This window comes from Thamnophis sirtalis, unplaced genomic scaffold (genome assembly GCF_051295495.1).
Source record: "Thamnophis sirtalis isolate CommonGarterSnake01/CBP01778 unplaced genomic scaffold, rThaSir2_p1.2 scaffold_4, whole genome shotgun sequence".
Lineage (NCBI taxonomy): Eukaryota > Metazoa > Chordata > Lepidosauria > Squamata > Natricidae > Thamnophis > Thamnophis sirtalis.
The window spans coordinates 12,654,241-12,680,082 of record NW_028261384.1 but is presented as its reverse complement, the minus strand read 5'-3'; the positions used below and the strand labels follow the sequence as shown (position 1 = coordinate 12,680,082).

General features: G+C 34.9%; 1 protein-coding gene across 3 annotated transcripts in view; it reads left to right on the top strand.

The window, feature by feature from the left end:
• The window catches only part of PTPRN2 (protein tyrosine phosphatase receptor type N2), a 722,783-nt gene that overhangs the window by 680,911 nt on the left and 16,030 nt on the right, over positions 1-25,842 (top strand). For 2 of the 3 annotated variants that reach the window (XM_087712495.1, XM_087712494.1), the window contains 2 exons: positions 11,690-11,743; positions 13,828-13,892. In XM_087712495.1, coding sequence (XP_087568621.1) covers positions 11,690-11,743; positions 13,828-13,892 — 119 coding nt within the window. Of the gene's footprint in view, positions 1-58; positions 76-11,689; positions 11,744-13,827; positions 13,893-25,842 lie in introns of those variants that run through there. The other variant, XR_015696316.1, reaches the window with a different exon arrangement.

Below are 25,842 nucleotides of genomic sequence, written 5' to 3'. Positions count from 1 at the left end.
ATTGTTCTATTTTTCTAGGGATTCAGCAACTTCAACTCTAATATACTTTCTTGTATAGAATAATCAAAGCACAGCTAAGATGACTGGGCCTAATGGAGATGCAAAAGTTTTTTATTTTGAAGCAGATTGACAGGTGAATACTTAAGCATCACCCAGTTCTATACTTCCAGGCTGAATTTCCATAGATTAGAAAAAACGCTATACAGAGATTCTTTCTATACAAGCCTACCCAATTTAACCTCTTTATCAGCTCCCAAGACAGGTTCAAAGCTCTTGTTTGTACTGATCTGAGCATCAAGCTCTTAGTAATGCACAGACACATCATTAACTACATTCACCCACATGTAATAGTGTTTCCCACTCATGTTTTGTTGGTTATTTTAATGACATTTAAATTCTTTTTCATTTATTTTAAAGTGATTGTAAAAATAGTTTGGGACAATGGATTAGTATTTCTTTCTTTATATCTCAATATTTTAAATAATTTCTGAACCTCTTATCTGTATCTAAGCCTCCCCTTCCACTAGGAATCAGTTCTAAGGTTCACTGAAATGTTATCTAGTCAAATTCATTAAAATCCCAGAATGGTTCATTGAAAAACACAGTTTTTAGTACCTTATATTGAAATGTGCAAGTTTCAATATATTATATTGAAATTTCTCCAAATAATGTTGTTAGAATTAAAATAAATACATAGCATGTTGAATTAGCACTTTGTAAACATGATGTACATCAAAATACATAGTGATTAATAAAATCTAGATGGTTTATAAATGTTCTCTCAAAGACTTTTCTATTATTGATAAAGGTTACATATACACAAGACATAGTACTTCATCCACATAACATTAATTTAATTATTTAAATCAATGAGCAGTCTTAAGATCATCACAGAGAAGGTCCATGTGGGGGTCTAAGAATCCATAGTGACTTGAGAGCCCAAAATCAAAATCTTGAGAAATTTTTCAATTTCTCAATTGAAATAGATAATATATAAGCTTGATGAATAATTTGGATTCAATTCACAGTCATTGTGCTGTACATTTCTTGTATTACAGCAGCTATCTTCTGCTGCTGTTTTCCATGTATTCATTTTCCAGTCAACAGACATTTGCCAACTAATAGTCAGTACTTATCTATAAGCAGAATGCTAGTCCTAAGATATGGTATGGCTAAAATTGCTTCTTACTGCAGTGTCTAAGGATAAAATCCACAAGTCTTATGCAAGGTTCTTCCATGTGTAATGAAAATTTGAAGGAAATAAAAGAGTGACTTGAAGAAATCAATATGGATTTAAAAGGAAAAAAAATGCAAGTAAGCTATTAAAAGTTTTGTGGATATTCATCTTATCAGACAATCAAGTGTATCCTTTTAGTAAAATTGATTTTTTTTATTTTCATTACAAATTATCCACAAGTGTTTGGGGATGAGTTCTGTTTTGTTTTTAAATTATAATTCTATTACCTTATAAAAAGACAAAACAGATGAAATACTGCTTTGTGTGCCAAAAGCAATTTTAAGGAATATTAATATTAATTTCTCATCAATCTTAATTTTCTTTCTTGAGTAGAATTGGTTTTACAGTTATATCTTAAAATTTTAATATCTTATAACCAATTTCATTGTATACATGATGTACAATGACAGTAAAGGCTTTAAATTATTCTACACTCTGGAAAAAATAATGCCTTATAATAGAATTAGGTTCTTAAATTAGTCTTACAAAATGCAACCCAACCCCATCACTATTTTTGATGTGGTTTGATTTCTCTTTAACCTGGTCATATTTATTTTTAAGTATATTGTACATAGAGACATTTAATATAGGCAGCCCATTCCCTAGAATCATAATTCATCACCAAGAAAAAATTGCCCCAGATGTATTTCTTTGTTATATATATTTTTAATTAAGCAGATTCCGTTGGATTGTGAAAACAACTACTTTGTGCTTTTTTTGTTCCTACTTGCTAAAGACTATTGTGTTGAATAGGTTGTACTGTGTTAAATAGATGAATTAAAGGATTATAAGCTCTTCACTGTTTGAAATATTGTGCTCTCAGATATTGATGAAGGAAGGAAGGGTTTTCTCCCCCCTCAGTAAGCTTAAAATGTCCAGACAGAATGCAGTGTTTGAAAGGTGAAGCTGCTCCTTCTCAAAATACTGGTCAGTTTAATGGCTGCAGAATCCTAATTTCATTTTGCACAATAGACTAAGCTTTTTAACTCGGGACCAGCTTGTTAGTCATGCACTGATAGTATGTAATTAAATATTTCTTGAGCCCAGAGGGAGTGCATTTACACTTTAAAGAGACACTGCTAAGCTAAAAGATAATTAGCATCACACGTGAGGGCTTTGCTTAAAATATATATTATGCTATCATTGCTTGCTGTGTGCAATGGCATTTATTAATACTGCTCACTTTAAAAATGGTCAAATTCTTATTTTGCCAGCTAATTAGCAGTTGCCAGTGTCATTTTTGTGATGTTGCAGCTAGTAATATAAGCCCAGTTGCATAGTCACAAAAGTGATCATTGGAAACTGTGACTGCTGCAGGGACGTTAAGGAAACCCCCTTTCTGAGCCTCTAAGGACCTTTGACATTTGGTTGCTGATGGTTGCATGGTGATTTCTTTTTACTCAACCAAGGGTTGGTTTGTATGACTAATCATTTTTTCCTAGTCAATTCTTCATCTCTCTTTGTGTATGTATGTATATATTTTATTAAAATAATACTAAATATTCAGGGCTTTAATTATACATTTTAGTGAATCTGGAAGAACTAAATTTGAAGGAAATGACACTGCTTTTATAATCAAAAAGTTCCAATCAGTGAAATTCATTTGAAGCCATTATTACTATGTGCTTTTTGATATATGTCATAATTCATATATTTGAAAAGTTAGCATTATAATTTTAAAATTAAGATACATATACGTTAGCCAGGTAGCCAGCATTTTGACAACAAAATGAGCCAAATAGAAATTAATGGATAAGTTGAATTATGGAGAGCACAAATATAAAAATAAATAAATAAAGCCTCAAGCTATCTTCAGAAATAAAGCTGTTCAAGTCTGAGTTGATGAACCCTTTAATTCATCTGCTGCTATAAAATCTAGGATGATATAGAAACATCAGACATTTGTTGCATTCCATACACACTTTCAATGCAAACTTAAATGTCACTGCAACAGTAAAATGACTTTTTTGTGTGCCAAGGATAACAAGTGTAAATGGATTGCCAATTGGAAAATGAAGTCTTTTATTGCTGTGTTGTGTTTGTAAAACCATGACCATGCTTTTTTAACCATTTATTGATTGAAACTCATATATGAGTGTATTCATCCATACATATACATATGTATATGTGTGTGTGTACACACAGATGGTATACATACACACACATGAAATTTACATCTTTTGCTTGCTGATAGATTTCATTTCAGTTTGTATTTAGTGTTAGATAATGCCTGTTCTTTAATATGCAATTTAGTTATTTACTCTATTGTATTATTCCACTAGATCAAACACTTTTACCTAATAAGCCTTAGGCCCTTTCCACCTGCCTGGCTAGAGCCCCTTTTATACAGTTACCTTCTGCAGCTGAGCTAATTAACTTTTGACTCAGCTCCACTTTGCTTTTAGCATTGCAAAGACAGTTTTACAGTACAAAATGCTGGAGTTGCAGGGCAGAAAATTTTCCTGTTGATGAAAATTCTTGCCTTGTCCCAGTCTCTCCCTGCTAGAGTTCAGGTGTGCCTCCTTGCTATCAGTCTTCGTGAACTAAGAAGGGAGATGTGGTTTTATTTTTACAGTGAAAAATAATGGTGTGCATTAGCTAGGTGCCAGGTTGTTTTTTTCTCATTGGTCATTTGGAAGAAAAGCTGGATGACTTAAGAAATACTGAAAATTATGAAGACATTCTGAAAATGAGAATGCTTCCCAGGCAACATGCAAATATTTCTGAGGATTAGATGGATAGTATTATTGGCTATGAACAAATCTCTTCAGTGCAGGTATCACGCTGCCTGATTTTCCTACTAAAGATTTCTGCCTTTAATTCTATTATTTAAAGCATGGTCTGCCACAGATTTATTTTATAATACCATGCTTAGAGAAGGTGCTCTCCATAATCTCTTATAAAAAGAAAAGATCTTATGAAGATTGTACCCTAAAAAGCATATTAAATCTATTAATGCAGTTGGATTTGTTTTCTAAATAAGTATTTCTCATATAAACTGTATTTCTTAACAACTTAAATGTACAGTGTATGCTTACAGAAACTTTATACAGGAGATTGCAACTATTCCTGTTTTACAGGAAGAAAATTTATAGATGAGGTAGCAATTTGCTCAGTAACACTGTGGTGTGTGTCTGTGTGTATAATCCCACAGTTGTACTACTATTCAGTGATGGCATTCTGATAGCTGAAATGCAGGTAGGTTGTTATCTGTATTTGCAGTGGTCAGCAGGAAGAAGAGGCACAGGAGAGAGCCAGGCAAGCATTCTGACTCCTTCAGCTTTGATTTAAACTGGCTCAATGCTGTAACTATCAATAGTTTGGAGCATTCCTCTTGAAGTGATTGTAGTCTTCCACATAGGTTCCTATTGAAATCTACTGGGTCAAAAAGACATTAGCCATTGTTGTTTTCCATAAACACATACACATGTGCACACAAACACACACGCACGCACACACACACACACACACACACACACACACACACACACACACAGACCTTACATCCAAGCCTAGTAGTGCCAACTCTGTTACTGAGTACGCTTCCAAGGTTTTACATTGATGATCTGGGGCGTTTTCAGATCTGCTCCTCAGTTGTTACCACCAGCACAAAAACATCAGGTTCTAGCTTCCACAAATGGAGAATCAAACCTTCCCCTCCTGGGGAAAGGTATTTTGTTAGACAGACTGGGAGAAGGTCAACAGATTGCTGAGTGGAATTCAGTATGGCTAGGTCCCATGGTGATCTCCACCTTTTCAATGATTTATTGAAGGAAGGAAGCAGGAAGCAGATTTGCTACTTAAGAAACCTTTAAAATGTTTGATGGGAGCTTTTTTCCAGCCTTGTGCCAGTAGGGAATGGATTCCCTGGTTTGGACATTAGCCTGTTGCCACAATCCCCAGGAAGAGTCAAATGGACATTAAGCTCAGAAGAAGAGAGGGTATGCTTAGGCAGGGGTGGTATTCACTTACCTTCCCTACTGGCTCGCAAATGTTGCATCATATATAAAGGTGCTATTAATTTCCCTTTAGTATTCCCATCCAAAATTCTCATCCCATTAAGAATGGGCTGAAGGGGCACCTAATGCATTTGGGGAGGAGATAGTAATCAAAAGGTTCCCATCCTCAGCCTCCAAACTATTTGACAGTTTGTAAGCCAGATAAGATAAGGGTATTGAGGGAAGGTTCTCTATATGTTTTTCTATAGGTTTTATGCATCAGCTACCAACAGTGCAATCAACTCACCATTTCATATCAACTCCCCCTTACTCCAAAAGCACATACCTCACATATATACATCAACAACTAAAAAAATAGGCTCACACAAGGGATAAAGAAAGAAAAGACCAGAGCTCTTAAGTTTTAACATAATGAACAGACATTTTTCTTCTATAGAACTTAAACTTTGCAATTTTCACTCTGCTTTAATTTTAGCAATAATTATAGCCCTTAGACTTATATACCGCTTCACATTGCTTTACAGCCCCCTCTGAGCAATTTATAGAGTCAGCCTATTGCCCCCAACAATCTGGGTCCTCATTTTATCAACCTCAGAAGGCTGTCAACCTTGAGCTGATGAGGATTAAAAGGCAGTACTGCATTCTAACTACCGCACCACCATGACTCCTTTTTTAACTTAAAAAAACATTCTTTTCCTGTTCAAGAGAGGGCTTTAGATTTTAGGTTAGTTGAAAGCACCCATTTGTGGTGAAAACAGATTATCAGTCTCATTTTTTTGTCTTGTTTGTTTGTTTGTTTGTTTGCTATTTTTTCCATTTCCTATATTATCACTATGCATGGCTTTTCTTCACTTCTTCCTGGACAGGCATTTTCCCTCCATCCCAAGCAACAAGCAGGCAAGTTCCTTTTCAGAAGGGAAGCTGGGGACACCTCCAATATAGGCCGTACTCAGTCACTCTACCTGAAACGTGTTTCCTGACCTTTTGGAGTGTCACACACTCCAAGAAAGAGTGTAGCAGTCCCCAACTGTTGTGACCTGGTGGCCCAGATGAGGGTGGAGAGGGGGACCAGGCCACCCAAGCGACAGGTGGCACTTACATGCAGCTAGAGTTGCACGAACAGCAGGCTGGTACACATGCACATGCGTGCACAGCTCAACTTATGCAAGTTGAGCTGTGTGCATGTGTGTACACATGCTGGTCCTTTGCTTGTGCAAGCCGTAATTCATGTGTGCACTGACCCACCACTCGTATGTCCCAGTTCCAAATAGGCACATCCTGGTAGTGGTTTGTGTCCCTGGGTTTGGGGTTGGGGATCCATAAAATAATACACTTCTCTACCTTGTACTCGCAAGAACCATGAGCCTAGAGAGGACTTTCTTAGGTACTGCCACCTCCTCTCCACCTACAATTTTCAGGCACCCTGCACTCCTTTCCTTTTTTTGATTCCGAGACCAGGCTGGCAGTTGCCTAGATAAAGTTAAGCACACAATCTCACAATGCTGAATCCTTCAAACCGATCCAACACCACCTCACCTCAGGAGTTTGGGTGCAGTTGAACTGACACAGAATGCAATCTATGGGCAGCATGAAAGGGGAATCTCTCACACACTGTGGTTATGAAACACAGATTTTGTTTGGTATTTTCAACAGTGAGGCCTCTGGTTCAAGCAACTGTTTAGCCCCAAACCAAAACTGTCTTTACTATCTGTGCTGAAATGGGCAGAATCCATGACAAGACCCTCAAGACAAATTATCTAGTATTGATTAGGTGAAGTGACCTGAATTGGGTCCTCTCCTCCAGGTCAGCCTAAGGTCCTATCTGGGTTGCCAATTATTAGAAGAAAATTCTGGATTCAATCTGGACTGGGTTTTCAAAAGAACACTTGGGGTGAATTGGTTAAAGCAGAGGCAAAAATTCATTTGAGAGCACAGCACACAATCACAGTAATTAAAGGTAATCTACAAAATTTGGGATGGTTACTTGATAACCCTTCCTCTGTTTCACCCAGGGACAGAGCTACCCTGTAGGAATTATTAGAATCTGCAATTAGCTGGATGGCCAAAAGAATGTTCTGGAGTGTGACATTGCTGACTGGGTTTTTTGGGGGAGGGGATTTACCATGTCAACTGGCTTTTTTTTTGTTTCAAGTTTTGTTTTGTTTTACATATACGTATCAATGCGTGAACAGTGTGGCACCTGGGTGTCATACATTCTAATACAAATAGAACTAGTAAAATTGATCATAGTTATTACATTCAACCAACTTATATATTTCTAATAATAATACACATTTTTATTAAATTATAGTCTATAATTATTTAATTATTCCATGTTTTAATATATTGCTCTAATGCCACTTACAATATTATTTAATCATACATAATAATAGCGCCATTCAATTTCTAAGCTTCCCTTTAGTTGTTGCTTTTATTATGTAAAATATATACACTAATATTCCCACATTCTCATATTTCTATCTCTAGTCAAACTTTTAATCATGTCACTCTTTTATTAAAAGACGTTTTCTTTCTATCCTACCTAACTTCTAATCATGCCACCATTCTAAAAAAAGAAGGGAAAGAAAGAGAAGAAAAAAAGTAAATCAGAACATCAACAAAAAAGTGAAATTCTTTCCTTTCTATCCATCATCTCTTGCCCACTTCAATACTTTGTTGCTATGCTTTTTTTGACTTGCCTCCCATATTCCTCTCTTGGATCTTCAGTCTACTTCTTGGTTATTCAGTCTAAGTATTTCTCCCATCTCTACCCCCTTCCAAAATATTTGCCCAGGCCCCTCCCTTTCAAAAGTGTCTTCCTGTATCTCAAATTCTCTTTTCAACTCTCTTAAAATGTTTTCCCCCTGATTTAATTCATCAATTACTGTTATTTTTATTATTATCTCTTTGTCTTCTTTTGTTCACTGGTTCTTCGGTTCAATCTTTTCCTCCAATTCCTCTGTTAATACCTCCCTTTGCTGGGCGTCTTGAACTTTACTTATCATCTCTTGTATAGTATTTTCCATTTTTTCCATAATCTCCTTAAATCCTTTTCTATTACGTCCTTGTGCTTTGGAAAATCAGCATCATCTCGTTCAAAATTCCACTCATTTATTCCTTACGAAGCATCTTATTTGGTTTTTAAAATCCTACTTTTGTCCAGTAGTCCTAGAACCACTTACTCAGACCTAAAGTTGCCTTTCAAGAAGTACACTCATCACAGTTCTTTGTATCCCATAGGTTAAATCAGTTCGGTTTATATAGTCCCAGAAGTTATCAAAAGCCTCTTTACGTCCCCTTTACAGCTTCAATCTTCAGGGATCATTTTAATTAAATAACTTCCTTGTTCTCATATTTGTGTCTCCAATAGTCATGAGATAGTTAGATATAATCCAATAAATATTTTCTCAATTCATATAAATATTCCCAGACTTACATATTTTCCTTTCGTCATCAGGTGGCGCTCTCAACTTAAACTTCTGTGTTGCCACTAATCAATATAATTTTAATTAATGGTAATTCAATTATCAAAATGGGATAATTTTTTTAAATAGATAATTCTAGCATTTTAAAATGCCTTCACATTTCCAAGTCTTCCCAGTTTAATAGTCCAATTTTCTGTTTTTAAAGATTTATTGTTTTCCTCTCTTTGCATCTTTTCCTTCAGTTCTAGTGTTTTTCTCAGAATGCTTAATCACTGCTTTAACAAATAGTTCTGAACAAATAGTTCTAAATTATCCCTTGGGGTAGGTTTTAAGCAAAAAGGAATCCTCTCCCCCAGTTTTAGTCACTGTTCACCTACTTCACTCCAGCATCACTCTTAGTTGTTCCTCGGTTTCCTAACTTTGTGGCATCTTTAGGCTGCCTCTTCTCCTCACTGTGGCTAAGAGGGAAAAAGAATCCCACATCAGACAGGAGAGCTGTGACTCTCCGCAACCTCACAGGGTGCCCCTCTTTGCTTCACCACCCCTATAGGGCAGCTTTGGCTCCTTTCAGAGCCCACCGACAGAGAGAACTCAGAATGAGAGCATGGAGACCTGCCCCGTATGACCAATCCCACTACAACAACAACCGGAAGTCCATGTCAACTGGCTTTTTGTTTAGTTAAAATCGCAGGTAGATGTGGCAGTCACAAAGAGGAAGGTTTTGTTTATTTGTTTGTTTATTTATTTAAAACATTTATATAGCCGCCCGTATTTAAGACAACCTGGGTAGCTTCCAATAAAATCATTTTTAAAACTCTAAAACATAAAATAATAAAAAAAAAACTTGGCATCAATCCACAGTGATGTGTGATTATCTTGTCTTTTCCAAATGCTTGGATTGGAAGGCAGGCACTTTACAGAAGGCTAGGAAGACAAACACCTGCCAAACTTCAAGGAGCAAAATATTCCACAGGGCAGGGGCTGGCACAGGAAAAGCATGTTTCCTGTTTCCCACTAGATGGCAGTATTTGGGGAAAAGAAACCAGAAATGTGCCCACCTTATCTAGGACAGGTAAGTATCCTTAGGGAAAGGTGCTCCCACAGGTAGCCCAGCTTTTTGCCATATTGGGCTTTAAAGATGGTAACTAGTACATTTTGTTTTTTTAATGGGTGGAATTTCTAGTACATGGAAGGGAATGTTTACTTGAATGGGATGATTTCCTTCCCACAATGGCACAGAGGAGATTGTCCTATAATCTCACAGGCAGTATTTTTTTTAAAAAAAATCCCTTCATATGAGCAAATGAACTATCTTAAATTAGGACCACCAAATGACTCCACAGTTTACCTATCAGTTTACAGGAAATCTGTTTTCTTTGTTCTGACATGTCCTGAACCCAGCTCAGGAAACTATTGTTCTATATAGCCTTTGTCTGAAATGTTATACTTGTCATTAAGGCCAGCATCAGTTACTATTGCATTCGCTTCAAAGTGTTACATAGCTTCTTCAATTTGGCACTAAATTATTTTCTTGCATAGTTATGCATGATTTATACAGTTTTATTTTTATTCCATTCTGATGTCTAACTCTATGCTCCTCATTCTCATCAAAAATGAATTTTGGACGTCAGGTCTTGATCTTTCCCTAAGGTGTTCTTCTTCCTCCTATTCATCATAACACAGCTACTTCTCACTCTGTCTTCTCTATCTTTAACTGAAGATACTTAAATCAGAGAAAAACGATTGATTTGTTATATTCTTTATGTAAACTTGTAAATCATTAGAATTTTAATGCTGGTTTGAGTTAATTCTTTCCTGATCTTTTCAAGCTAATGATTCTTTTTCAATCATGAATTGGAATAAATGTGAATTGATTAATTCCATATTTTTTTTACTTAGAGGCAGTTATTTTCAAATTAGGAAACAGGGAAATATATATTTATTTTACACAGAAAAGATTTCTACAAAAAAATAAATCTGGTACTACTTGCTAGACATATACGTGTGCATGTGTAAATTTACACGTATACGTATACCTATAAAAGGGGAATAATAAAATATCTAAGTCATTTAGGAATTTTTAGCTAAAAACAATATTTTGAATTATGCCTATAAAATATTGAGTGTGCATGCATGTGTCTGTGTCCATACTGAAATTCTGTTTTGAGGTGTTTAAAGTCTCAGAATATATTTGTTTGTATATTTGAAAAGATCAGAAAATAAAATGTACTATATAAATCTAGCAGTTATTATATGCAAAATTAGGGATGGGGGTATTTATTATCCTGTGAATTAAGAAATATATTCCTAAGGCAGTAGCTTTTAAGCATTGATTTATTTAGGAACATATGTATCACCTTTCAAAGCAAAAGTTCTCAGTGAAACTGTATTAGCTTTTGAAGCAGAACTCTGCTAATACTGCTTCAGAGCTGAAAGTGAACTGTTAATACACACTTTAACCAAAGCCAGAATTGTTGTCATTTGTATTACTAATGTAGGAAATGCAGAAGAAAAGGAAAGCACCCTTTTTATTACTTTTTTATTGCTGTTTAAGAACACATACTGTCTTTCGTTCAACAATTCAGGAGAATATACTACAGACAAGGAACATTTGGAATAACATGGTATTTAAGGTTGTGAGGAAATTATGATTCTGTGTGTTGGCATCACAAATCATGCTAAGTTAAAAATTTGTTTTATTGTTGAAGAAGCCTGATGTCACACATAATATTAAAACTTGCATATAGCTTAGAATCCACAATGATTGAGTTCATACATTGTGCTAACCAAATCTAAACAAGCTCTACAATAATTTAAATAGCAGTGAAAATGAAATGAAGGATTTAGTTGATAACAAATTAATCTAGATTAAAATTCTGTAAGCATTATAAAACACCTTTACTAATTCATGTTACCCTTGTGCCAGGATAATATTTTAAAGATTACACCTGTTATTCTATTATTTTAATAAATATGTATTTAGGACTTAATTTTTTATGATTCCTGAAAAGTATTATGTTTTTAGATAAATATTAATATTTAACAACATCTTTGTTTTTTTATTGCAGAAAAATAAACAAGTGCTACAGGGGCCGTTCTTGTCCAATAGTTGTACATTGCAGGCAAGTATAATTTTTTTAATATACATATATATAACTGACAGATTAATAGCTTTGTACATTGATTTATTAAATAATCAAATTAAATGCATTATAATTCTGACTACTTCATTCATATTTTCTGCTGCTATGAGTTTCTTATAAATACAGAAAATCTTGACAATTCTCATGTATAGATTGATGCCTTAAGAAGAGATTTATCTTAAATTATCTAAAACTAATGTTCAGCTCTCAACTTAACCAGTACAGAAATTGTTTCTTTTTAGTAATATGTAGCATATAAATACTGCAATTGTACATATTTTTGCATGGGCAAAAAGAGTATTGAGTCAAGTTGAATTTACTTCTTGGTAAATATGCATAGGATTATACTACTGCCAAAATACTTACCCCTTTTCATCTCTGTTATTGAATTGCATTTTTTTAAAACCTTCATTTTTTTTGTTCATAGTGCAATAATAAGGCATAATTACCATGTATATGTATATTGTGATCTATTCACAATTATGTTTTGTAGAAAATTCAGACTGGCCTTATCTTCTGAGGCTGTTTTGCCACCCAGTTTAACAAATTTTGAAGAAGTAGAAGAAGCTACTTCTTTTTATATTATGAAAATGTTTCTATGACAAATCTCCATTTTTGTTGTCATTCCTGAACAGTAATGCCCTGAGCAGGTTAAAAATAATGTACAGAATATGAATAGCATCTTTTTTTTAATTGCAGCAGTTTTTCTGTAGAGATAGATAGAAATAAATTGGTGGTAAAATAACTTTTGTCATTCTTTATGACAATAAGAAATACTTCATGACCCAGCTGAAAAATGGATTCCTAAAAGAATAATGTATATATTTTGGGTTATCACAGAATGTGCAGGTTGAATATTTAATCCAAGAATCACATTATTTCCAAAAATGCATTAGAATTATCATATAAGTGATTTTTATAGGCACAGGCATGTGGGTTTTTTAAAGTTTATGTACATTATTATGACCAAGTCTATTATTTTAATAAACAAAAATGTCTCTTTGTTTTCATTTTTTATTTATTTTGAGTCCCTTTTGTAGTGACATTCAAGTATCATTCTGTGGTTGTTTAATCTGATACAGGAAATTACTTTTCGCTCAAATTGAACACAACATTTCATTATTATTGTCATATCTTTTTTCTTTCTGCAATGCCTCAAAACCTTCTATATGTTAAGAAATATTAAAATGAGAAATCACTTCCAATGACTCATTCTCTTTCATGGAAGTATTGTCAAAAAGCCCATAATAGGTTAGAAAGTGGGGAGAAGAACAAAAGGAAAATTGCTGAAATCTTAATAATGTTTGCTCACAAGAGATACAAAAGGAATCACATTTCCAGATAAAAGCTGGTCTCTTTTGAAGGCAGTGAAGACAGTATTCAGATTACAAATCTTGACATATTTATACTTTCTATGACAAATCTCCATTTTTGTTGTCATTCCTGAACAGTAATGCCCTGAGCAGGTTAAAAATAATGTACAGAATATGAATAGCATCTTTTTTTTTAATTGCAGCAGTTTTTCTGTAGAGATGAAAAGAAGAAAGTAGCTAGCCATATCTTTTTCTAGGCTCAGGTGGCTAGTATCCAATTTCTCCGTGAAGAATAATATGCCCTTTAAATAACAAAAGGTTTTTCACAGCAGGAGGAGAAGCAGGTCAGCTTGCAAAGCCAGGAAAGTTCCTGGAAATTTAAAGAGAGCTATCATTTGGGGGAAATGCTTTTTCCTCTATTTGGTTTTTCTTATGGACCAAGTTGAACAGCTTTTCATTATGCATGCAGGTTTCAATACTTATTTGTGTTGAGTAAAATATTAAATAACACTCTTCTCAAAGGTTTATTTTTGTCTTTAGAGAAAAAAATTATTTATTCGAACCAAGAAATCATGTATGAATAGTTCATTTTTAGAGAAGTTTTTTTCAGTCACTATTATCTAATTTATGATGTGCTCCTCCATCACAAGTTAGTCCCCCACTTATATTTACATCATATCAAGATAAACTCTAATTTTGTTAGGATTTTGTGCACATTGAATTAATTAGATTTTTTCTCATTGTCTATAGTGATGGTGCAGGAAGAACTGGAACCTACATCCTAATTGATATGGTTCTCAATAAAATGGCCAAAGGTGAGAGTAAAAAGTGATGCTGCTTTAGAGTTCGGCAATATTCTGGCCTATTGATAAGAAGGGCCTCAGACCCATTTTGAGGGAATTTGCCTTTGTCTGAATTTGAAGCTGATTTTTTTTTCTGAAAAGGTTTTTTAATAAATGTGTTTGACGTATACAAAAAGTATAAGCTGTGTATTTTCATCATTTATGTAACTTCAAATAAGAGAAAGTAGAAGATACATAATTAGTGTTATTTGCTTAAGTCTGTAAGTATCCATTTCCTCAGCTGCATTCACCTATGTAGTTACGTTCAATAGCTTTTCCGGTTTGGTGGTTATTCTGAAATCATGAGATCATTTTCAAGCTAAAATTTGAAGAATTCCATCAGTTACATGTTTTTATTACCTAAATTTAATAAGATAGTTTAGGGATTCCTGATCAAAGAGTTTCCTTGAGTCCCTAACAGAAACTGACACCATTCCTACATCATATAGTGCTAAACATTACATATTTCTGCAGATCTGAATGCATGGTTATTATTTACATGCAATTATTTACAAATTCAAAATAATAAATTAGTGAACACAGCAGGCACAGAAGTTCACTGCTACTTTATTTTAATTGTGAAATTGTTTAATAAAGCCCCAAAACATAATTGACTCCTTAGTTCAATATGTGAAAACAATTCCATTTTAACAATACTGAGATATTCTAATCCCTCTGGTTCTGATTGTTGTTCTATCATGTTTCAATGACTATGGGTTGGTATGGTAGTTGTGTGAGCATTTGACAGCAATGTGTTCCAGCTCTCAAATGTTGTTTTGGCCGCTTTCTTTTTTTCTTTCTGGGCTGCTAGATGCGTCTTCATTTTAGCTGCCTTTCATTCTACCATTGCTTTTGCTTCAACTGCTTCTGAACCTGATTGTGCTTCTCCCAATTCTAAGTGGGACTTTCATTTTATTGAATTAACCACATTTGTGATTAGATGCTGCCTCTGCTGTCTATGCAAGTAATACAGAATGCAGTATTACTTGAGCATGTGGACTGCCCAGAGTAGCAGATATGCTCAGAAAGTCCTGGGGACTTTGAGACATGAGAAGAGAGGGCAGATTTAACTGTCAGTCTTTCTTCCTGGGAATGTGGAATTTGTTGGAGAATTTGTGGGATGGTGTTTGTGTACTTCAATGCTTGCTCATTGAGATGTCTAAGAATTGCATTACTGGTTGTAGCATTCTGCCTAGGCTGATCTCAGCCTTGAAGAATTGTCCTGGTTTATAGCATTCTCTGCTTTCTTTGGGCTTTCTTTCTTTTTTGGGCTCTTCCAGACTTGTTTTGAGCATGGATCCTTTTTTAATTTTCGTTTTTCTTTGGCCTGGCAGAACATCTTAATCTCTGTTTTGGATTTCACTGCTGTAAAGCTTTTGGGAGATGGAATTTTACTAAGTTACTTACCAACAGTGTGACACACCTCATTTGAATTGAATTTAACTTGCATCAATTCCCAAATATGTTGCTATTCAATCTGGCCACTAGAGGGTGTCCAGGTGTATTTATTTGTTTATTTACCTACTGTACATATTTATTTTGTAAGATTTAGAGGCCGCTAGACTTCAAGTATTTCTGCATGGCTTACATATTATATTAAAATTCTCAATCTTGTAAAGCAAAAGAAAAATAACACTGCAAAGTGCCTCTTAAATAGATAGGTGAAAAAACCCACAATATAATAATACAAATTCCCCAAAACTGGCAGGGGTCAACAATCATGCCCTCCCCCAGGCCTGAGAGGAAAGCCAAGTTTTCAAAGTCTTATGGAACACAAGATTGCCACTAGGAAGCATTTACACTGTCGTTCACTTTGGCCACTAGAGAATTTGCTGTAGTTGTCTCCTAGCAACAGCATGCTAGCCACAGATTTCTATGCAAAGGCTTGAAGCTTGCTTTTTTTATGGACATATGCTTCTGTGGGTTTTCTGCTTTGTTTCATTTTCTCAAAGGCACTCAAATCAGCTAAAGAAGTTGGCTAAGAAAGAAGTGGCTGAACTATGTGCAGCCTTGATCAGCTTATGAACAGAGGAGGCAGGAGATGTTTCAGACAGGAGATATTTTGAGTAGTCAAGTAGACTGTGATTATTCTGAAGGCTTTGCAATCAAATAGTAAACTGTTTTTAAATTGCTTTTTAGTATTCCAATTTTGTAAAACCTTGGATTATAAACTTTGCTGACCAGATAACATTCAACCCTATTGTTGTTCTTACAATTTTTTAATATATTCAAGGTAACTTAAATTTTATGTCATAGTCAAAAGAAAGCTGTTTGATTTGCATGTACTATAGATAAAATCCCCTCAGTTTTCAGTAGTTGCTGGTTGTTTCAGAGGAGGAGATGGTAAAATGGCGAGAAATTACAAGATAAAAAGAATTCACTTTGGTGTGGACCGCTGGGGTCTGGCAATCGCATCTTAATAACAGTGCATGCGAGCACTCTGAGAATTCTTGGAATTGCACCCAAATTGGTTTATCTTCCAGAAGATTGTCAGATGTAACTGGTTTTGATGTGAGTGATTGCAACCGCTAACATGAATAGGACAATCTATGCTGAGCAGGCTAGATTATTGAATCTGTAATATTATTTTATGGAATATTTTGGGGCAGAACTGTCATGGATAGAAAGTGGAAATGAAATAGTGGAATATAGTTTAAGTAACATAGATGTCCATACATTGTATTAAGCCATGATTTATTTAACTGTGGTTTGTATAATATCATAAATCAGAACAACTATACCAAGGCCCCAGGATTACACACACTCTTCAGAAAATGTGGATGAGTCTTCAGAGGCTTTTGAAATATGTAATCCAGTTATAATACTATATTGTGAGAGGAGAAAAATATAAGTAGACCTCAAATTATTATCACAATTGAGCCCAGCATATTGCCCAGCAAGGCAGTTGTTAAGTGAATTTTATGATCATCATGAATATGATGCTGCAATAGTCATAAGTGTGAAAAATGGTCATAAGTCATTTTTTTCAGTGTCATTGTAACATCAAATGATCACTAAATTAACTGTTGTAAGTCAAGGACTACCTGTATTAAAATATATGACCAGACAGAAATTAAATAAATTATATTTAGTTTCAATTTTAATATAAATGAAATCAAATGAAATTAATTTCACTCTTAAAGAGTATCCAGAAGCATTTGGTTTCTAGTTTCTTTCTGAGTCCAATTCAAGATGCTGGTTTTGATCTTTAAAGCTTTTCATAGCATGGAATGCATTTATCTAAGGCAGGGGTGTCAAACTCACATCGTCACAGCGACATCACGTGATGTATTGGGACTTTTTTCCCCTTCTCTAAACCAGGAGTGGGCATGGCCAGCACATGAACACATCCAACCCATGGGCCAGGAGTTTGACAGCTGTGATCTAAGGGATCACATCTGCCCAATTACATCTGCCTGTCCCATTTGTTTTGGCAGAGGCAGTATGCTTCAGGTCTCATCTGCCAGGGATTTACAATTGGCAGATCCCAGAAGACTGCCCTTCTCTGCCATGGCATTTATTTTATGGAACATTCTCCCCCTTGAAGTAAGTTTAGTAAGTAAGTCTTTATATTAGTTAAATTCTCGTGTCTGATACTTTGTAACCTTCAATTGGGTGAAACAAGGCATTTTAGAACAACAATTTTCAATCAATATATCTCAAATGTGCTAATTTATGAATGCATCCAAAATCTAGCAGCTACAACCTCAGTAGGATCGAAATTTGCTTTCCACTTACACTTCCCAGAACCTTGTAGGTTGCATGGAGCAAGGGAAGGTAAGAGGTGCATATCACAATTTTTCCTCCTTCCTTTTGGTCGCTGTGACCAATCACCAGGCAACAAGGCCTAACGGGCAAGCCACCATTGCCTGATTTGAAATCTAGGCCGAAATTTGAATTATCTTAATGATAATGGCTTGTGAGGGAAGAACAAGAAAGCAATTCAGATGCCTGCTGACAAAATACGGCTAGCCAAGGGGCACTGGCAGTTGATGGGTGAGAGAAGGGGTTCTTGGGGATATACCAGAATAGAGGGCAGAGGTGCATTTTTCCTCATAGTTCACCATAGTTTCCTTCCTTCCAACAAAGTAGCAAGCAGTTCCATGGAAAAGCCAAATAAGAGAAGGAAGAGTCTTCTCTGAGGCTTTTCTGAGGGTGGTGAATTGAGAGCAAATGATGCAAGCCCATATTATATATGTAAAGAAGGATAACAACCAAGGACTGATTGACAAGTCCTTTTAATGTTCCAAAATCTCCTGAAAATGTGGCTTTGTCATCAGGCTTGGGGGTCCCAGGAAACCAAAGATATTGTGAGACAGTTCTATCTATCCAGTACAAAATGGCTGTATGGTCTGTTTTTTAACAATTGTTTTTATATACCGTATTTTTCAGAGTATAAGACACACCTAGCTTCTGGGGTGGAAAACAAGAAAAAAAAATCTGCCTCCCAGCAATTTGCCTCTTTGTAGCAAACAGCAAACAGCCTGTTTCAGTTTCAATTTTATCATAGACTGTTTAGTATGAGAAAAAAAATTCTGCCTTTGCCTCCTTGCAACAAACAGCAAACAGCCCATTTCAGCACAGCCCTGATTAGCACTGATTGTCGGTTGGGTCGACATCAGCTGATTCTGGTTGCAGGGATTGCCATAGCCTATTTCCACCTCCCTGTGCCCCATTTTCAGCTATCATGCATCCCATTTTCGGCCATTTCTGGTGGCAGGGATTGCAATGGGTGGAAAATGGGGCACGGAGAGGCCAATTGTGTATAAATTACAATGGTGGAAACACTTGTATGGATTATTCCAAAGAGACCATGCAAAATGGGAAAACTAGGCTAGGATGGCACAGGTACTCACACATTCTGGAGAGGTTCCTAGTGTGATTATTGCAACTGTGCATGCAGCTGAAGGGTTGGGGGTGGGTGGGAGGAAGAGGAGGCTGGGAAGGAGGAAGAGGAGGAGGAGTGCTCAGGATCACCCCACCCCAAGGTGGTGAAAATATCAGAGTGGGCGCACAGAGGCTGAAAATGGGGCATGTGGAGGTGGCAATAGGCAATGGCAATCCCTGCAGCCTGAAACAGCTGGTGGTTGGGAGGCCGATTCAGCCAACAATCAGCTGCTTGTGTTAATCAGGCTGTGCTGAAGCTGAAACAGGCTGTTTGCTGCAAGGAGGCAAATTGCTGGGAGGCAGAGGCCAAAGGATGGGGGCCCAGTGGGTGGGCGGGACGATATTTGGTATATAAGACACACTCTAATTTTCACCCTCTTTTATGGGGGGAAAGTGCATCTTATACTCCAAAATATACACTATTTATTATTTTATTTTAATGGTTGTATGCCACCTAGGATCACTTCATATGAGATGGGCTGCTACTTGATATTTTTTTTAATTGTCTTAGTCTCAACAACATTTGAGAACCTCATAATACTCACATCTTTAAAATCTCATATATTTAAGGACCACAAATAATAAGTTCAAAATTCAGTTCATTCTTATTTTGCATATTACACTGTTTCCAAAGAAGTAGGTAATTTTTTAAAATGCTTTTGCCATTAAATTTTACAATAATGACTACAGTAGTGATCAAATACAATCAACAGATATTTTCAAAGGTTATTTTTATTAGTTTCTGGCTTTTTCTTGATGCCAGAACTTCTACAGCAGGCAGACTAACACACCACTGGATTGATGTTAGAATCTCTAGGACTTTTAAATCTTGTCAATAGGACAGGAAGAAAGATTTTCTGCTACATTTCATCACTGTTTTACCGGGTATTCTGTTTTTAGCTATCTGTTTTCCCTTCCTTAGAAGCAATGGAAGAAAAAATATTTAAGCCCATTATAGAAATACAAATCACCCTTCCACCTCCACTTCACCCCATCCTTGGAAAAAATATGTGTGTAAGCTTAGAAAGACTTTGAAACCTACAGATCAAAAACCTCTCCTGGAACACCCATCAATTCCTGACAAAAGCTGTCTCTTCTACATGGAAACAACAAGGAGAACACACGTTTCCAAAAGTCCATTTTTCCAAATTTTCTCTACATCTTCCAAAAAGAAATACATTTTATCTCATGCACAAATCTCCCAGAATTGCATCAGCAATACCTAATTTCTTGCTGAAAAAGTGAAAATGCTAAATGTGATTATTCCTGAAAGTAAGAATTTTTAATGTGCTCATATATATTAATCATCTGGTTGGCTAGTGTGAATGTTGAAAACTTGAGAACTTCATTACTTAAACCTCATTTTTGGATGATCTGCTTCCTCTGTATGTTTTCTTTGAAATTAATTTTTACTGATTCACAGGTTACCTAATTTGAAATAGTAATTATTTATAATTATATGAAATTGACTAGCAGTTGTACTTGAGATTTTTCATACTAAGAAACAGTATTGTGGCATACCTGATTTCACTTTTGTTCACATATTGATCAAATACTGTTTGAATAGTGTATATTGAATTAATATTATTTTTAATTCATACAAAGAACTTTTCATGGTCTCACTAGTTCCATGGGAATTATTCCAAAATGTATATAGTGGGTATTTTAAAATAAATGCTTGTTTGTTAAAAAAAAAAAAACAGGAAAAAATATAAACAAATCCACATATTTGTCTTACAATCATGATCTTATACATGATGATCTGATGTGTAAGGTCATGGAACTGCTTCACCAGTTCTACTGTCCTCAACTATCTCAACTTATCCTTCTCTCTCAAGGAACTCCACCTTTTCCCCTCTACTGGTGTTATATAGATAACATGCATGTCCAGACAATTTTATCATTTCTTTCTATCCCTTCAGATTTCTTCTCCAAACCCATTTTTCTACAAAGCAAACCTTTCTAATGTTGTTGCCTTCCTCTAGTTAATTAATAGTATTAATAATATCTATGTAAAATCAATGGCAAGCACAGGATACCAACTTTTAAGGACTACATCACACAGTAAAAGGAAAAGTATACTGCATTTTCTCATCGTGCTGCCAAAAAAACATGCCTAAGTTGCTGTTTTATGTTATTCAATTACATCATGACCATGAATGATAACTCAGGGTATGTAATCCGGAGACAGTCAGATGAAGAAACATCAGTACTGTTTTGATTTGTGTTGTTGACAGGATATCTGCTTTCTTTCTGATAAATGTGTGTGAGAGGAATTCAGTAATATGAAAGAGAACATCTAGCGACTTTAGAAAATAAGACACTTGCTTTTCTATTTTCTCCATGATAGACATTCATGTCTATGTTTTTTATCCTTTCATCTTGCCTAAATCTGTAGTGCATAAGGAACCAATGGATGTTTTTCTTCCAAGAATAATAGCAGTGGAATCAAAGATCATTTGTTTTTCATTGGAATGGCTACATCGAAGTTTTGACAAAAATTGTATTTTTAGGTTAAACTACTATTGAATTTTGAAACACATTTATCACGTGATAAATATATTTAGAGTTGCATCATTTGACCCTAAATGCATGCATTTAAACAGAAGGAAATTATTTGCCTCCCCTCTTTGTGGAATTTTACAATCAGCTTTTCAGAACAAGATCTTTATTCTTGTTCTTGTAAAACACTTCGCATATTGATGGTGTTGTATTGCATCCTGATCAGTTTAAGAAATTTAGATGTCCAATGTAAGCTTGTATTACAATTTTTAAGATTAATTCATTTGAAATCAGGTGGTAAACTATATACTCCTCAAGGAATTTCTGAACTAAAAATAAGTATTTATAAAAAATATGTAAGATTCAGAATTCTAAAAACCACCATATACTAAAATCCTATTTAAGAAATTGACCCAATTTCTGATTTACTAGTAGGGTAGCTAATAGAGATGGATTAGTTTCTAGGGAAAACCAGATTTCACAGGGGGAAAAACTCAGCCCAATCTTTCATGGAACTCCATGAACCAATGGAACTTCAAAAGTCCCAATCTAACCACTGTCTAACATGGAGCTACATTAGTTAATAAACAATAATAAATCTCTTGCCCAAAAACTAATCCTGGATAATGGGTATCTTTATTATGAAGCCATTTACTTTTTCATTATGTCCGTGGGATGATAGCTGAGTAATAACTCCTTATCTAAATTATCTGCAATATGGAATGTAGGAATAAATCAGCTCTCTACCCAAATGATCAATAGAAAATGTTTGTTTAGGCACTTTTGATAGGTATTGTGAAATACTACCCCTCGATCCTCATAGTGTCTGGATCATCATCATCATCATCCTAGCCATTGTCTATTCACTGAAGGATGGAAGCCTCTTCCACAGGTTTCCAACCAATATGGCCTTAAGCTTTTTTTTTTTTTTTGGCGAATTAGGCCCACAATACTTGCTGAAGTCATCGATCCATCTTGTTTTAGGTCTCTTTTGTGGATGCTTTTTTTCAAATGCAAGCCATTCTATGACCACCTACCATCAGTTCTTATTGCTATGTGACCAGCCCATTTCCATTTCAATTCTTCTACTCTCTTGATGATGTTGTATACTTTTGTTTATTCTCTAATCCAAGTGCAGGTCTTTCTATTTTGTCTTGTAATGCCAAGCATATATCTTTCCATAGCTCTTTGCACCACTCGTAACTTTTTATCAATTGTGAGGCTAGTGTCCACGTTTCGCCAGTATATGTTAGAGCAGGTAGCACACAATGATCGAAAACTTTTATTTTCAAGTGGGGGGGGGGGTGTTCTTGATAATTATGTTTAGCTTGCCGAATACCTGCCACATTTAACATTCTGCATATTGAATATTTATTGTGAGTATGTTTCCAATTTTGCTCTAATCCTAATACAAGTTCTAATTCTAATTCTCTAGTTCTAATTTGATGCAGTGAACAACCTCTAATTCAGTTTGTCCACAAAAGCATGTTTATAAGTATAATCAGATATTATAATCCTACCTTCATCTTTTTAATATTGAAGGATAGTGGTTGACCTCATTTTCATTTCTAGTATTATCACTTTGCTGTACACAGAAAGTAGCTAATGTTTCTTTTCCTCATTAGCAAGCCAAGGAATTAATAGACAAATCAAAAATGAACTAATCATGTATCCATGTTTTGCATACACTGAACTGTGCATTCATTGTGAAAAAGGGTATTTTAGAGTTTGTAACATTGAATTTTAAGTGGTATTTTGTTCAGTGAAAATAAAACTTATGGGGGGCAGCAAAGAAAAGATTGGCCACTTACATTAAACATTTGTAAAGCCCATTTGTTTCTTCAGCAATAAGAGCTATAATGAGAGCAATGAGAACGAGATTGGAAAATGTATACAATTTCTTACATAGAATAGTAAACAAGAAACATTTTCTAGCCTCATTCTTTTACTCACTTAAGAGAAGGATTGATTTTGTTTCAAGAGCTCTGAAGAATGCCATTTATTGACTCCATTGTAGCATGTAATGTCACATTCCATTTTAAGTGTGGGTTTAGTGCTGTTCAATGCAAGGTAAGTCATGTGAAACTGGCCAAAGAAAAGAGTGGAGGGGTTTTTGGGTTGGATAGAGCCCCATTCTGTTCTTGACCTGCTCCCCTCTGCCATTGGGGGTGTGCACTCTGAAATCCCTGACCTGGGCTATGGGCAGTTTAAATGAAAGATCAAAGGGCAGAGCGGGCATCTCCCGTCCTGCTGAGGTGGGCCTTTCCCAGGCTGTCACACTGTGAGGCAACCAAAGGTTTTGTTCTGTCAGGAATCTAGGCCCGGTCTGTGAGGCCTAGTCCTCCTTTGTCTGGCCTGAGAAGTTTGAGGCCCAGGTTAAGGATCCAGTGTTGTTCAAATGATCAAAGGCCTGAAGTCCAATCTTTCTTTCCATTTCCTTTTCTTAAAAGCATGAATTGCACAAGTATCAAAGAATACCATTGCCATGGCTTTTCTGTGGTGCACCAGCTCTAGTCCTTCAATGTCAAACAAAAAAAATGCAAGTGCACTCTGCTTTAAGCCCAGCTGCATTGCTAGCATCTCTGAACATGTTTTACAAAAAAACCAGAAAAAAAGGGGGGGGGCTAGGGAGTTAAGGATTAAGGTCTTTAGGTTTGTTTTGTTTAAAGGAGGTCTTTTAGAATAATGTGAGTTCCTGTTCCCTTCTCTGTTTTCTTCACAGGAGAAATAGTGCATTTCCAAATCAAACTAAATAGGGGACAATTAGTTTTGCTGGAAATTAGAAAGCAATCAAAATTCTTGGACTTATCCATGGTTTTTAAAAATGTTTTATGAAATAATGTTTATTTTAAATATAATTTTAAATGTATATGTCAGCTATAAAAATACTGGCATTTAAAATTTTGAATTTGTAAAAACAAAGTCTCAATGAATTCAATTACATTTAATTTTAAACAGACATTTATAAAATTGCACTGTTAGAATTCCAGATTTTGTTAAGATTATAATTTTATGAAATTCAGTTCCATCATTTCTGTTATGCTTACATAAATATGGGAAATATTCTTAACACTAATTTTAATTATAATCGTTTTTTCTAATCCAGTAATCCAGTTACATTGTAATATGTAGTGTTAAATATTTTTATCCTCCAAATTTAAGATTAATTAGAGAATCTGAATTAGTAATATTGTGGCTGAAATCCCACTAACCTACATGTGAAAAATGTATAGGCATTTTTAAGCACATACTGAAAAGTGATTATGAATGTATTTTTTAATTTTAAAGATCCAGTTTCTTGTTTATTGACAAATGCCTCCTGGAAACCTTGCCATTTTACCAAATTTTATCTGGCAACATCTGTATTGTTTCAGGGAAAATGCAGATTTCATATATTTTATAAAGTATTAGTGAGATATTATAGACCTAATTAAAGAGAAGCATTTGAAGATTTTTTTTTAACAACTGATATTGTTGTACTTTTGCCTTCTATACTTTGAATTTTAATTTTACTGATTTGCAAACTTCAATTCTATAGCTCGTTAGAACCAAGCACATAAAGAGCTTAGAGAAGTAAAATCAGCAGAAATATCTGAGACCTTGCTTTCATATTTAATAATGGTATTTGATCATAGAAATACTGAATCTTCATTTTTTTTAAAAAAAAAAAGCCTTTTGAGTACAGACAAATTATCTAAATAATGGCAATTTGAGTGCACTGACATAATCAAAAGATGAGTATTCACTGAAACATATCTTTTTATTTTGCATACAAAAAATCCTGTAGATTTGCAAAGGTAATCTACGAGTGGACTGACAAATTGTCAACTAGATATATCAGTTGCAGTCCATTTTTAGTATAATGGCTGTTGCAATTTTTTTCTATCAATTAATGTAAGTCTTAAATCATATTCAGATGCAAACAATGAAGTTAAATATTGAATGTAAATTGTAAGCATGTATTTAAAAGAAATATGTATGATATTCAAGGTATTTTTAAATGAATTCTCAATATCATATAGCTTTCCTTGTTGAAATATACATATTTCACTAGCATGAATAAATAAAACAGTGGAAATGTTTGAAATATGCATTATCGTCCAGCTTGCCTTATAGGTTCAGAATTTTTAAGCATGCAAAATACAATTGAAAAGATTAGTTTTCTGGATATCATGACATACCTGAATCTTACTTACATATTTTATCTGTTTCTTAGCAAGATTAGACATAATACTGGAAGGGTAATTTAAAATGCACACAGGCTCACATAAGCCTAGAAACCTCAAACATTATTATAGATAATATACCGGTAGGTAAAATTTAGGAAAAATGTTGATCTGGTTTAAAATTAAATAGAGTTGATGCTTTTTAATCAGTTCACTATCTTTTGCCATTATTTGTTTAATGGTTTGTTTTTTTTAAGTCGCTCAGTATTTTCCATATGTTTAAGTATGGAGGGAATGGTAGAGTGCTTCAGCAAAAATATTTATTTCTTTAATATTGAGGGAAAGAAGGAATTAATAGCAGAAAATTT